The 13946-nt window shown below is 52.4% G+C and overlaps 1 protein-coding gene across 2 annotated transcripts in view; it reads right to left on the reverse strand.

The window, feature by feature from the left end:
* Positions 1-681: 681 nt before the first annotated feature.
* SMAD6 (SMAD family member 6) overlaps positions 682-13946 on the reverse strand; it is a 79146-nt gene continuing 65881 nt past the window's right edge. For both annotated transcript variants that reach the window (XM_084887380.1, XM_084887379.1), the window contains one exon: positions 682-1489. In XM_084887380.1, coding sequence (XP_084743506.1) covers positions 948-1489 — 542 coding nt within the window. In that variant the 3' untranslated portion in view covers positions 682-947. The remainder of the gene's footprint in view (positions 1490-13946) is intronic.

Here is a 13946-nt window from a genome sequence, read left to right on the forward strand (position 1 = left end):
AAGCAGCCACCTACCTGCCTTTGCATACCTCACGAGTGTACCCCAGTGGGCAGACGCTGAGCTGCCCAGAGGCGGGTGGGAGGGCGGCTCGGGGAGGAGCATCACCCGGGGTTCGCCATGGTGGGAAGAGAGCCTAAGGCCACCACCTGCTTCCCCCTCAGAGTAGTGTTCTCCGGCCTGTGTGTGCTCAGAGACGGGAGGCGTGGGCCTGAGTCCCCACCATCCGACCGGACGTTCCTCTGGGCCAGCGCAGGCGCCTCCATCCTCCGTCTGGGATGGGGCCCCAACACCGCCCCCTTTCCCTCCTCCTCCCCCCCACCCTGTACACACACCACAGCCACGGGGAAGAAGGAACAACGGAACTCCTGTGGTCTTCAAAGAAAGCATGCCCTTCCTCCCTCTTCAGTTTATCCCCTCTGCTCTTTACCTGGCAAAGGGACCGGTCCAAGTTCAGAATGTCTGATGGGCCAGAAACCCACCATGCATGTCCCTCTCTGTTACAAAGAAGACAGTTTAAAAAAAAAAAAAAAAAAAAACCTATAATGCGAATACTTTATTATCAATGAGTGACTGGTATTAGCATTTTGTCTGGGCGTTAATATTTCAGAAACCATACACCAAACCCAGGCTTTCCCACCTAGCTCTGCTGTATCATTTTCTTAAAAAAAAAAGAAGAGGGAGGAGGAGGAAAAGAAAGAAAATATATCTGTATTGAAAGAATTATAAGCCAAAGTGCGTCTTTCTTGTTTTGTCCATATACACACATTGCACCATACATAAATAATTACATTGTAAAAATGACTCCATAATTACAAGTATAATATATATTTCCATATAATATATAAAACTTTATATTAAATCTAGGTAGATGATATTTGGGGGGGGGGGGGGGTTTTCGTCCGTGGGGGCTGTGTCTCTGGCAGGGGCCCTCCCGGCGGCGGCGGCCGCTATCTGTGGTTGTTGAGCAGGATCTCCAGCCAGCAGGGGCAGGAGGTGATGAACTGCCGCGAGTAGCAGGGCCCCCAGCCCTTGGCGAAGCTGATGCGCACGCTGTTGGGGTCGTAGGGGCCGTCGGCGGCGTCGGGCTCGGGCCCGTGCTGGAGCAGGCCCGAGCGCTCGAAGTCGAACACCTTGATGGAGTAGCCGGGCGGCACCTTGCGCACCACGAGGGCGCGGCCGCCGGGGGCGTCCAGCGTCGGCGAGTTGACGAAGATGGGGTGCTCACCCCGGTTGTAGGCCCACACGCCGTCGGGCTCCTTGCTGAGCAGGATGCCGAAGCCGATCTTGCTGCGCGTCCGCCGCACCGACTCGCTGCGCTGCTCCAGGTTGAGCTGGCCCAGGCAGAAGCCGCTGCCCTGAGGTAGGTCGTAGAAGATGCTGACGGCCTGGTCGTACACCGCGTAGAGGCGGCCCACGCGCGTTCGGTGCTCCCAGTAGGCCACGCTGCACCAGTGGCTCGGCTTGGTGGCGTCCGGAGACATGCTGGCGTCTGCGGGGCAAGCACAGGGCGCGGGGTGTCAGTTATTCGGGCTGGGGAAGCGGGGGCGGAGCTGGCGCTCCTGCCTGGACGGTGGGGGCTGGGGGGTGTTTCTAGCCGTCAACACAGACGTCAGCAGCACGTGCTGTGTGCCAGGCTGTCCTGAAGTTTAACACACAGGAGGGCGCCGCCCCCTACACACACACACACACACACACACACACACACACACACACACGCACGCTGCAGTCTGCCTTGAAGCGCAGCCCCATCCTCGCTGCTCTCCTGAGCGGGCAGCTTCTCAGGTTCAGAAGCCCTTTAGCATCTGCTCCTTTCCTTTGAGCTCACAGCTCTGAGGAGCAGGTGGGCACCCAGGATGCCCGGCCAGGTGACATTTCCCCACTCGGGCCCTGGCCAGGGCTTTCGCTCAGAGGGAGAATTCTGCTGGAGGCCTGGTGAGAACACAGCAAATGCGCTCGCTCTATGGCTCCTGTTCTCCAAGAGACACTGACCAAAGTCCAACTAAACCAGAGAAAAAACCCTGCTAACAACCTCACCAAGGAGCCCGAGCGAGGTCAGCTCTGACAGTCAGCTCAGCCCTACCCACAAGCCCCGGGCAGCAGGGTGACAGGCCCCCCGACACCTCCTCCACCCAGCTACCCAGCAGGAAGCTCTGCTGCAGCCTTGTGCTGGGCACAGCCCCAAAGGGCAGGCCCCTCCTTCTAGGACTGGCTTCAGGTCCCAGCCCAGCTCCTGAGGCAGCATCGTTTTACCTCACACCCTCCGTCCAGGGCCCGATGGGTCCGGCTGATTGTCACGTGGGGAAAGAGGCCCTACTCTCTGCCCTCGCTGACCTGCCCCTTAGCCAGCGGACAGACACCTCGATCCCATGGTGAATGACCAAGCTGTGGGCACGAGGCCAGTCCCAGCAGGTGGGCAGCCAGGAACACCCAAGCCTTTGCTCCTCTCCATCCACCCACCCACCTGCCCGTCTGGCACTGGTTGGGAGTTCCCGAGCACCATCCCAGCCTGGCCATCAAACTCTAGCACTGACCTCCTCACCAAGCAAAGAATGTCATGGTGCTCTCGGCAGAAAGAGGTGAAGAAGCAAAGCAGCTTTGTCTGGAGAACTCTGGGCAACAGGACAGGCAACAGGAGCCCCTCAGTGCCTCCCGTAAGCTGGGCGCCTTCTGCACAACAGCCTTGGTTCGCCTCTGTTATCACCCCATTTCACAGGCACAGCAACTGAGGCCCGGGGAGGTGCCCTCACAGGCGGAGGGCACACACTGTTGAGTCCTGTAGCCAGCACCAGTTCCAGGCTGGAGTGCTTCTCCACACCCCAGGCAGACTCCCCCCAAAATCCCATGTACACTGAACAGGTCCCCCCTTCCCTAAGCCTCAGTGTCCCTATCTGTAACCGTGACCGTTCTCATGGTCTGTGTGCCCCAGAGGTGCTTACCCACAGCCTGTGAGTCACTCCGCCCCGCCCCCAAACAAAGTCCTTCCCTCCCCAAGGACTCCCTGCAGTGTCAGAGTGCAGGATTCCTGCCACGCCACCCCCCTTCCCCAGATAAGGCTCAGGAAAAGCCACCTCTGCCCCAGCGTGAGCTGCTCCACTGTACAAGAGAGAGAAGCAGGTTCCCGTTGGAGGGAGGGGAGTCCGGGTGAGGATCCTGGGACGGGGTGGGGGTGGGAACTTCCTCTCTCCCATCTCCCATAAGGCTTTCCATCCGAGGCCAGATGGGACTTTCTGTCCCCTCTTCCCACCAGCCAAGCCAAATGCCCCCTGATCATTTGTAACCCCCCCCCCCCCCCCCCCCAATCAAGACCTGTGTTCGTGGCTTTACCTCCCTCACAGGGATGGTGAAATGTGAGGTTTGGGGACAAACCTCACAGGGCTGCCGAGGGTCCGACCTGCCCGCCCCAGCTCCCTGGCTCAGGGACCCTGCCTGGACACCCCCGGCCTCTGGCTGAGCAGACTAGGGGACACCTCCTCAGGCTTGGGCTCCCGGCCAAGTCTTCCAAATTCCAGGAGATGGACTGAGGCCCCAGAAAAGCCCTCTGACCCCTCCCTCCTGTGCAATGACAGGCTCAGCCCCTCCTCGGCCTGAGCAGGTGTCACTGCCCTGGCTAGGCTAGACTCTCCCGCGGGAAGGCGTGGGTCTCAGTTCTCTCTGTGTCTGGCCCAAGGCTGCATGTGTCCCTACTGTGCTCTCGGAGCCACTAAAAGGGAAAGAGATAAAATACATCTCAACTGCTGGCACACTGTCCTCACCCCCATCCTCACCCCCATCAGAATCCTGCTCAGCAGGTGGGGGCCATGGCCCGGGCCGAAGGGGATGGTGGGCAAGGCCTTGAGTTGCAGGTCTGATCTGAGAACAAGCCAACTGGTGAGCCAGCACCATGTTCTGGGGAAATCCCCATCCCCATCCAGCTCTTGGGGTCTCAGGGCTCCCCCGTGACAGCATCTTATCCAGGGAGCCCCAAACCAATACACTGTGTAACAGAGAGGTTGGGAATGCTTTATTTTGTCATGATATTAAAAATTCCCAAGATTTTTATTTTGTCATGACATTAAGAATCCCCATCTAATATCACTAGCACAAAAGGAAGTGCAATTTGCCCAGCCAGCATGGGGAGGTCGTGGTTCGATTCCCAGTCAGGCACATTCCCGGGTTTAGAGCTTGATTCCCAGTGCGGGGTGTGCAGGAGGCAATGGGTCAATGATTCTCTCTCATCATTGGTTTTCTGTTTGTCTCTCGCTCTCCCTTCCTCTCTGAAATCAACGGGGGGGAATATTTTTTAAAAGTGTAACTTAACCCTAACAAAATTACAGAAGTATAATTTGATATTAAAAAAAGTCAGAAATTTTAAAGTTAATACCTTTAGATCAGCAATTTTCAACCAATGTGCTACAACAATTTTAAAAACATGCACTACCCAACTATTTAGTCAGGGGCACTGACCTATTTTCCTTTAGATTGTCAAAACAAAAGTGACAATAGCCAACCGGTGTGAATGCCCTTTCTTGAACCATATAGGTCATATAATAGAGTTGCATATTATTGATCACATTGCATAATAAGGTTGCATCTGATTAGTTAATTCTTGATGCTATAAACCTTTATATATAAGTATAGGCACCTGATTTTTTTTTTTTTTAAAGTCACTTTGGAGCAAAAAGGGCATCAAAATTACACCTATTTTGGATATATTGGGTATATATGTATATTTTTGGTATGCCGCAGTATTTTAGTAATTGATTTATGTGCGCCATGAGATGAAAAGGATTGAAAATCACTGCATTTAGATTATAAGAAATTTTCTTATTTCTTTCATGATTGACCAATGAAAACTTAGTCCTAAAACTAGCCTGTGTGAACCACTGATTGAATCCAATGTCCTTGTGCCCGAAAGATGGCGCCCCTGGGTGCAGGGTGACTCGCCTTAGGACATGCAGTAGGGTGTGGCAGAACGGGGACCAGAACTTGGCACCTCAGAATTCTAAGCTAATGCTGTCACAGGATCTAAAGGTTTCGGAATTGCGATAGACTGCCTTGAGGCAGACCTACATAAGGCTCTCACCACGGACTACATGTGTGGCTGTGGACAAGCCTCAGTCTCCCCATTTGGAAACAGGCTTATCCATCACTGAGTGCCTCATGCACACAGCCTATCTGTGGGTTTTCTGGAAACTCCCAGCAGCAGACAACTGGGTGCAGAAAGAAGTAGCCGGCTGTTTACTGGTCCCAGCACCGGCCTGACTCTTCAGAGACCAGGGATCCCCAGGGGCATTGGGAGTATGACCCGCCCCCAGTCACCACCATGGAGGTGACCATAGGACCGGGGACAGCAATGCCCTTTGGGAACTGGTAAGGTTTAGCTCCCAGCCTGGGTATGGGTATTCAGAAGCAACATAATGAAGCAATGAGTAAATGTCTAGAACAAAGGTGTACTGCTGAGGCACTATTTCACTGCACACACATGTACATACATACGTGTGTGTATTCATATCTCCTGCAGTGTCTGACAGAAGCTGGCACGCTGTCTTTGAGTGAGAGGGCAGGCACCCCCAAAATGAAACAAAGCCCCATTCCGCCCTCCACACCTCACCTCCCATCTGCAGCCGGAGCTGCCACTCAGGGCGCAGGGGGACAGTCTCTTGCAGAAGATCTTTTTCTCCTCCTGGCTCCAAGGCTGCGGTCTAGCCATCAGCCTAATTAGGAACCAGCTCCTTAATTGCAAATAAATGCTGGGGAGTCAGACTCGAGTGAACAACATCAAAGATGACCGAGCTCTGACCGAAACTCCTGCTCACCACCCCTGCTCGGGGCCTGGCCTAATTCCCAGCCAGACGCTGGGTCCCGGCTGGGACGGTTCCGGGGGGAGGAGGAGAGGAGAGGCGCAGTCTGGTGCTCATCTGCCAGGTGTCCCGCCTCCTGGCTCTGATCAGGAAGGCGACCTCCTTCTCCTGGCTACAGTCTTCCCTCCGAAACAGTCAGCTCTAAGTTTCTGTGACTTAGTGGATGTTCACAGCAATTCTACTCATCATCACCCAATCTTGGAAAACTGCGCAGATGTCCAACAGAAGAATGGATGCTACAGACTGCACATGTATGTCCCTTTCAAATTCACATGTTGAAATCCTAACGCCAGTGTGATGGCGTTTGGAAAGGTGGGGCCTTTGGGAGGTCCTGAGGGTCGTGAACGGGATCAGTGCCCTTGTAGAAGGCATGCAGAGCTCTCTGACCCTTCGGAATGTGAGGAGCAACAACAAGAGCCATCTATGACCTAGACATGGGCCCCTACTACACACCAAATCTGCTGGCACCCTGACCTTGGACTTCCTAGCCTCCAGAACGGTGAGAAATAAATGTGCTACTTAAGCCACCCAGTCAGTCTACGGTATTTTGTTACAGCAGCTCAAATGGACTAAGGTGGTAAAGTACATCCTTGGCATAAAAACAGACACAGAGCTCAAAGAAACACAACAGAGCCCAGAAATAAACCCACACCAATATAGTACATGGTCAATTAACATATGCCAAAGGAGGCAAGACCGTATCATGGGGTAAAGACAGTCTATTCAATCAATGGTGTTAGGAAAATTGAACAAAACAAACAAACCAGACCACCTTCTTGCACCATATATAGGAATAAACTCAAAATGGATTAAAGATTTAAATGTGCCCCTCGAAACTATAAAATGCCTAGAAGAAAACAGGCAGTAAAATCGCTGACATTTCTCTTGGCAGTATTTTGTTCTGATATTATCTCCTAAAGCAAGGGAAACAAAAGAAAAAATAAGCAAACAGACGACATCAAATTAAAAAGTTTTTGCACGGCAAAGGAAACCATCAACATGAAAAGACAGTCTACCAAATGGAAGAACATATTCGCCTATGATACATCTGATAATGGGTTAATATCCAGAACTTACAAAGAACTCATACAACTCAAATACAACAAAAAACAAACAAATGAACAGAAAGGACCAATCCAATTAAAAAATAGGCAGAGGACCTGAATAGACACTACTCCAAAGAGGACACACAGATGCACAATAGATATGACAAGACACTCAATGTCACTAATCATCATAGAAATGCAAATTAAAACCACAATGAGATGTTACCTCACACCTGTCAGAATGGCTATCATCAATAAATCAACAAGCAACAAGCATTGGTGAGGATGTGGGGAAAAGGGAACCATTGTGCACTGTTGGTGGGGATGCAGACTGGTGCAGCCACTGTGGAAAACAGTATGGAGTTTCCTCAAAAAAATTAAATATGGAGCTGCCATATGACCCGGCGTTTCCACTTCTGGATATAGATCTGAAGAAACCCGAAACACCAATTCAGAAGAATATCTGCACCCCTATGTTCACTGCAGCGTTATTTATAACTAGAGGCCCCGGGCAGGAAAATTCATGCACTAGATGAGGGGGAGTCCCCTCAGTCCGGCCTGCCCCCTCTCACAGTCTGGGAGCCCTCAGGGGTGGGAGGTGACCCGGCAATCAGGGGAAGGCGACCCCCCATCACACCTCTACTGCTGCCACTGCCGGCAGTGCAAGCCTCGGCCAGCCCTGGTTACCTGATCCTCTGGCAGCCCTGGGTGGCTGGGGGACTGAGAGGACTGAGGGATTCCAGAGCACACAGCGGGGCTGAGGGGACTGGGCACCACCATCTTTGAGGGCGTGACAATTAATTAGCATATTACCTCTTTATTATATAGAACCCAAGATATGTAAACAGACAAGTGGATAAAAAGTTGTGGTACAAATATACAATGCAGCATTGGTCATAAAGAATGAAATTTGCCTTGCCAGTTGGTTGAGTGTTGTCCTGTGCACAGAAGGAAAGGATACCAGTCAAGTCCTGGACAGGGCACATAACCTAAATTGTGAGTTCAATCCTTGACTGGGGCAGATACAGGAGGCAAATAATAGTGTCTCTCACATCAATGTTTCTCTCTCTCCCTTCCCTTCTTTCCTCTCTCTAAGCATGTCTTAAAAAACATAAATAAATCTTACCATCTGTGACAGCATGAATGGACCTACAAGGTATTATGCTAAGTGAAATGAATCAGACAGAGAAAGACAAATGCCATATTTCACTTATATATGGAATCTAAAGAACAAAGTAACAAATACAATAGAAACAGACTCATAGATACAGAGATCAAACTGATGGCTATCAGAGGGGAGTGGGCTTGGGGGGCTGGGTAAAAAGGTAAGTGGATTAAGAAGTATAGGTTGGTATTTACAAAAAAGTCACAGGGATGTAAAGTACAGCATAGAGAATATAGTCAATAATCTATATATATAAAAGCCTAAGTGACTATTACAACCGAATTACTGGAACGACTGGTTGACCAGTCGCTAATACACACACTGACCACCAGGAGGCAGACGCTCAATGCAGAAGCTGCCCCCTGGTAGTCAGTGCACTCCCACAGGGGGGCACTGCTCAGCCAGAAGCCAGGCTCACGGCTTGCGAGCACAGCTGCAGCGACAAGGAGCCTTTCCTGACTCTGCAGCAGCACTACTGGGAGGTGGTAGCAGGCCGGATGAGTGTGAGCAGTGCGGCTCCTGGCCCCGGCTCGGGCTCCTCCCTGGCAGCCTGCAGCTGGACACACTGCTACATCCCTTGGGGGGTGTCGGACTGCCAATTCCGGGACCAGGCAGCTGGACATCCCCTGAGGGAACCTGAATTGCAAGAGGGTGCAGGCCAGGCTGAAGGACCTCCTCCCTCACCCTACACCCCACCCCCCCACTACATGCACGAATCCGTGCACCGGGCCCCTAGTATTGTAATAACTATGCATGGTGCCAGGTGAGTACCTGAACCACCTGAGGGTCACTCTGTAAAGTATCTGATTGTCTAACCACTATGCTGTACCCCTGAAACCAATACAAAATAATACTGAATATAAACTGTCATTGCAAAACAAACGTTAAAAAGAAAACAAAAGAGTGAAATAAAAAATAAAAAATAAAAAAACACAAAGAGCAAGGTACATCCATACAATAGGGTGTGACTAACCAATAAAAAGGAAAAAACTGCTGAAACATATAACAATGCACAGCAGAAGCCTGGGTCGCCGGCAGCCCACAGAAGTGCTATTTGTGTCCATGCGTATGAAATTCTCCAATAGACAACACTAACCGACAGTGACAGAAATCAGCACAGGGATGACCTCTGAGGAGCAGGGATGAGTGGGAAGGAGCATGCGTGGGTGGGTGGGGTGATGGACATGTCTGAAATCCCGATTGGTACATTGGGAACGCAGGTATACACACTGTAAAAAACCACGACCTAGACACCTAAGAGCTGTGGATTTCACCGTGGGTATGAGGCCAGGAAAGAACTAAAATTTAAAAAGTAAAACTGTTCTGCCCAGGCCAGCTCCGGTGGTGGAGGGGCTCAGCAGGGCTCTGTGGCCGCCCGGGAGGGGACAGCCCTGAGTTTCCAGGCCGCAGGGCAGGGGTGGCTCAGCTTCCTGGTGGTGCCCACATTCCTGCCACCAGAGGGAGGTGGCTGGCTGTGGTGGGCCGGAGGAGACAGGCTCACAATAGGCCCGCTCCCCTCAACTGGAGCCAGCCCCTCCGAGGGCTGGCATTCCTTCCTCTTGGCCGCTCTGCCCTGCCCGGGGAGGGTGCTGTGAGCCCAACATGTAATTTTGTGGGGGTGCTGAGGCACCAAGGGGGCCGAGTGCCGTCTGGGGGAGGCGGGGAGAGCTGAAATCCCAAGAAAAGCCTGTAGCTTCTTCGAATCAGCAGTTTTCTGTCAAAACAAAGGGCAGGAGCGTTCCTGTGTGCTCCCCCGTGGGCCGCACGCTCCAAACGCTGGAGCACACGCGTGCAGCTTGTTTTCCTCTGGATCCCCCGCCCCCCCCCCGCCCCCTTTCCCTTTGGCCAGACCGCCTTGGCCCCCGCCATCCTGTGGAGGGAACCTAAGACGTGCCGAGATTGTTTCTGATCCCTTAGAGTAGACTGACTCTAAGGGAGCTAGACAGAAAGGCTCAGTGTTTGCAGGAGGCCAGCCAGAGTCCTCTCGGTCTCCAGGGTCCTGGCCTCTCCACCTCACCCCATGCTCCTCTATGTCCACAGCCTGGGCCGCAGCTCCATGCCCCACTTGGGCCCCAGGAGCCCCCCTGCCCCTCCCAGGTCTGGGTGGAAAGGGTCGGCCCAGCCGCACCTCAATGAGCAGGAAGCGAGGGCAGAGCGGCCCCAGACCCCTCGGGGAGCTGGGAAGGGAGATTCAGAGACAGAAGCTCAAAGAGGTCAGTGACCTGCCCTGGATCATCCAGCAAGGCGGTGGCAGAGCCTGAGGGAAACCCAGGGCTGGCTCGTCCAGTCCCCTTTCCACAAGCCCGGCTGGGGCTCCGGTCCCCCTGGAAAACGCCTTTCTTCTGTCCCCCGTCATGCCTGTGGCTTCAAGTTCCAGTCCCACCGGCAGCTTTTTCATCCAGGGCGCCCAGGCCTGGGAATAGTTACGGGGCCCTGCATCTGGTTAACCTAACGCCCCTGTAGATAAGTAGTTTTTGTTATCACACTTAAAGGGGGGGGGGGGGGAGGAGTTTCCACTTAAACTTCTTTTGTCATTTTAAGCTGCAGAAACGGCTTCAGGTTTTGCAGTGAGTCCAAAGATGCAACATTAAAGGCTCTTTTCTTTTTTTCTTTGTGAAGGGAGGGGGCGATCAGACCTTTATTCGCTGGGCTCCCGCAGTAAAAGCAGAAGGAATGTACACAGGCCCCATTAATGGTCAACAGCTCTTAGACCAAGCCTCTCTGCTGAACTCTCTCCAAAAGCAGGGCCCAGCTGACAGGAGTTTCCTCTGATTGCTCCCGCCCCCCGCCCCCAACCCCCCACCTCAGAGCCAGCACCTTTGGCTCCTGGAGGAAGCCAGGCTTCCAAGAGGAAGTTCCTAATCGGTCATTACATCACGGGCGGTCTGGCCACCACGGCCGCATACACAGGGTCCACCTTGGGGGTTCTTCCAGCCACTGGTCACCTGAGGCCAAGGATGATGCTTACCAGACAGTCAACCAGCCGCAAATGTGCTGGTGGCAGGGTTTGCCCCAAGACAGAGAGTAAACAGAAATGCAAAAGGAGAATGTCAGTGAGCAGAGGGGAGGGAGGAGGAAGGCCAAAAATGGTGCAGTCCATGTGGCCAAAATTCACTGCAAATGCACAAACGGAGGCCCAAAGAGCTAAAGTGATTTCCCAAGGTCACAGTAGAAATTAGCCACATGGCTAGGACCATCGGTTGGTTATCTCCTGCACAGGGCTGGATTAACGTGGGCCCGGGAGCCAAACTGCCTGCATATAAAGCTCAGCTCTGCCACTCGCCAGCTGTGAAGTCTTGGGCAAGTGACTTCGCCCCTGGGGCCTCAGTGTCCTAATCTGTAAAATGGGAGTGCAATCAGTGCTTACCTCAAGTGTGTCTAATAATGCCTGGTTCAAAAAAGCAAAGCACTCCATAAGTAACAGCTACTATTGTTTTTACTAATATTATTACCACTGTACACCTACCTCTATATATTATTTGTGTAAATTATTTACTAGATTGATTCAGCTTGTTTGGCTTCATAAGGGTATTCATATTAGGTAACAATACCTGCAAAGATAAGATGTATCAACGGAGTTGAGAACCAAGGGGAAATCGTAACAGTGGTAGTAGTGGTGGTGATGATAAAACCAACCAGCCAGTAATAATCATAATAATAACAACAACAACAACAACAATAATAATAATGTCAGCTGACATTTAATAAACCTTTAGCAAATACCAGGCAGAGTATGAAGCACTTTAAATTACTCATCTCAGTCATTTCCCATTTTAAGGCGCCGAGGCCTGAAAGTCACGTTCCACATCCATAGTCCTCAGCTAGGAAGCTGCAAAGCTGGGATTTGAACTCACGTTTATCTAGGCTTAGAGACAGGGGCCTTTGCATTTCTCCCCTGGGTGCAACCTGTGGACTGCAAAACCCCAGAGGACTGCCGGGTTCCTGTGCGCTGGGAGGGAAGGATGGTGACAAGTGTCTGAGGGAAGAGACGGGGATAAACAGCTTATAAAATCAGCCCCCATTTTTAGAACCAGTTTCAGCAACAAAAGGCCTCACTGAACTTTGCTCCCATTCCAAGTCCTCTTTTGTTTTATCAGAAAGTCAGACTCGGTGTGTTTGTTTGTTTTCCTACCCAGAGACCCTCTGGCCCCAGGGGCTGGGAAAGAGAAGTTGATAAAGCTAAGGACGTTGGTCCCCATCAGGGGAGGGGCTCCAGACCTTCCCTGCCTGGGGGTCTGCACTGGATGGCTGAATTCCTGAATTCACACACAAACCAGGCCCCTGGCTGGTCTTCTGGGTGCTGAGTTGAGTCTGGGTTTTCATCTTAGGCTCTAAGTGCCAAAGTTCACGGATTCAATCCAACTTTGACTTCCCTGCTGACTCCCAGACCACAGAGAACAAAGCTGGCCCTCTGGGGGTTCAGATGGGGACAGTGCAGGCAGGAGGGGCAGGGATGGATGCAGGTCGGTGGCAGACAGCAGTGTTGTGCTTCAAGGAACATTCCTGCTCTGCAGGTTCCCAGAGTTAGGACAACTTGGGACACTTCAATTTTTCTTTTAATTCCCCAATACAATTTGAGTTTCATTAGCAAACCTCCTGCCTCAGACTTCTACTTGGACCCAGTATAGAGCCATAAAAGCAAAGTACCTCAAAATCGCCCTCCATCAGCCTGTCTCAATGCTGAGGGACAGGAACCTGCCACAGTATAATAGTAGACAAACATCCCAGCGGATGACCAGGGGAGGCCCCCACGAATCCCTGGCCTCGTCATCTCCTGCTATCAGGGTCCCTTAGCACCCCACTCTGCGTGCACTTTGTCCATCCCACTGTCTCTGGATCTGTAAGGCTCCCCAAGACCAAAGGCAGCAGAGAGGCGAACTGGTGCAAATCTTCACAGCTCTGTTACCGCGGGAAGGTGAGTGGGAGGTAGAGGGGGAAGTGCAGCAGGCTCTTTGTTTGAAAACCATCCAGAATTTCAACGGTGAAAGCAGAGCATTTAACTGAGGGGAGGCGGCTCTGAGCGCCGGCCTGCGGGAGGCACGTGTGGCCTACCTGCTGCGCAGGCCCTGCTCAGCACTGGTTTCCTCTCACTTCATTCCTCACCCAGAGGGATGGCGGGGATTAGTAAAAGGCCCAACACGGTAACCAGCACTCCAGGAACATGAGCTTCCTCCCCTGTTTTCAGAGCTTACTCAACCGGCAAGACCCCGATGTCACCTCGTCTGAAAAGCCTCCCGCAGTCCCTGGGTCTGAATCCCCTCCGTGATCTTCTCATGGATGCCGCCATCGGGAGGGTGTCTCCACCCCCCACAGGGGCAGGCTGGCCTGAGATCAGGCTGCTCTCACCTCTGTCCCTGCTCCCCTGGGACCGGGGGCTGTGCCGCCTGACAAGGGTGGTCTTAACATGGGAAGTCATAGGTTGTCCCTGTGTTTGAAAAAGGTGCAGCAGCAGTACTGCTCCCATCCACAGATGTGACCCCTGATGCTCAGTGCCAGGACACAGGCAGGGAGGGAGAAGCAGCCTGGCCCATGGGACACAGGATGAGCGCACTATAGGCAAGGTTTGTTTCAGCGGCTGGGAGGAAAAAAAAAATCACCTACAGCCTGCAGCCATCTCCTCTGGCGATGGGGGTGGTTTCATTTCTCTGCTTTGCTATGTCTGTGAGGGGGAAGGAACAGGGAGCATGTTGTCTCTGAGTGGAAAACCAAGAAGAATGTGGGGGGCTGGCTTTCTTGCTTGCAAAGCTCTCAAAAATATGCCTTATCCGACACTGGCCTGTTGTCGCTTACCAACAAGACAGTGTCCTGTGACCTTTGCAAGTCAAAATACACCTGCCTTATTTACATTAAAGATGCACTTCGGGGAAAACAACCCCAAATTAAAGTCCCAGCGGC

The sequence above is a fragment of the Pipistrellus hanaki genome (assembly GCF_964339955.1).
Source record: "Pipistrellus hanaki genome assembly, chromosome: 1".
Taxonomy (NCBI): domain Eukaryota; kingdom Metazoa; phylum Chordata; class Mammalia; order Chiroptera; family Vespertilionidae; genus Pipistrellus; species Pipistrellus hanaki.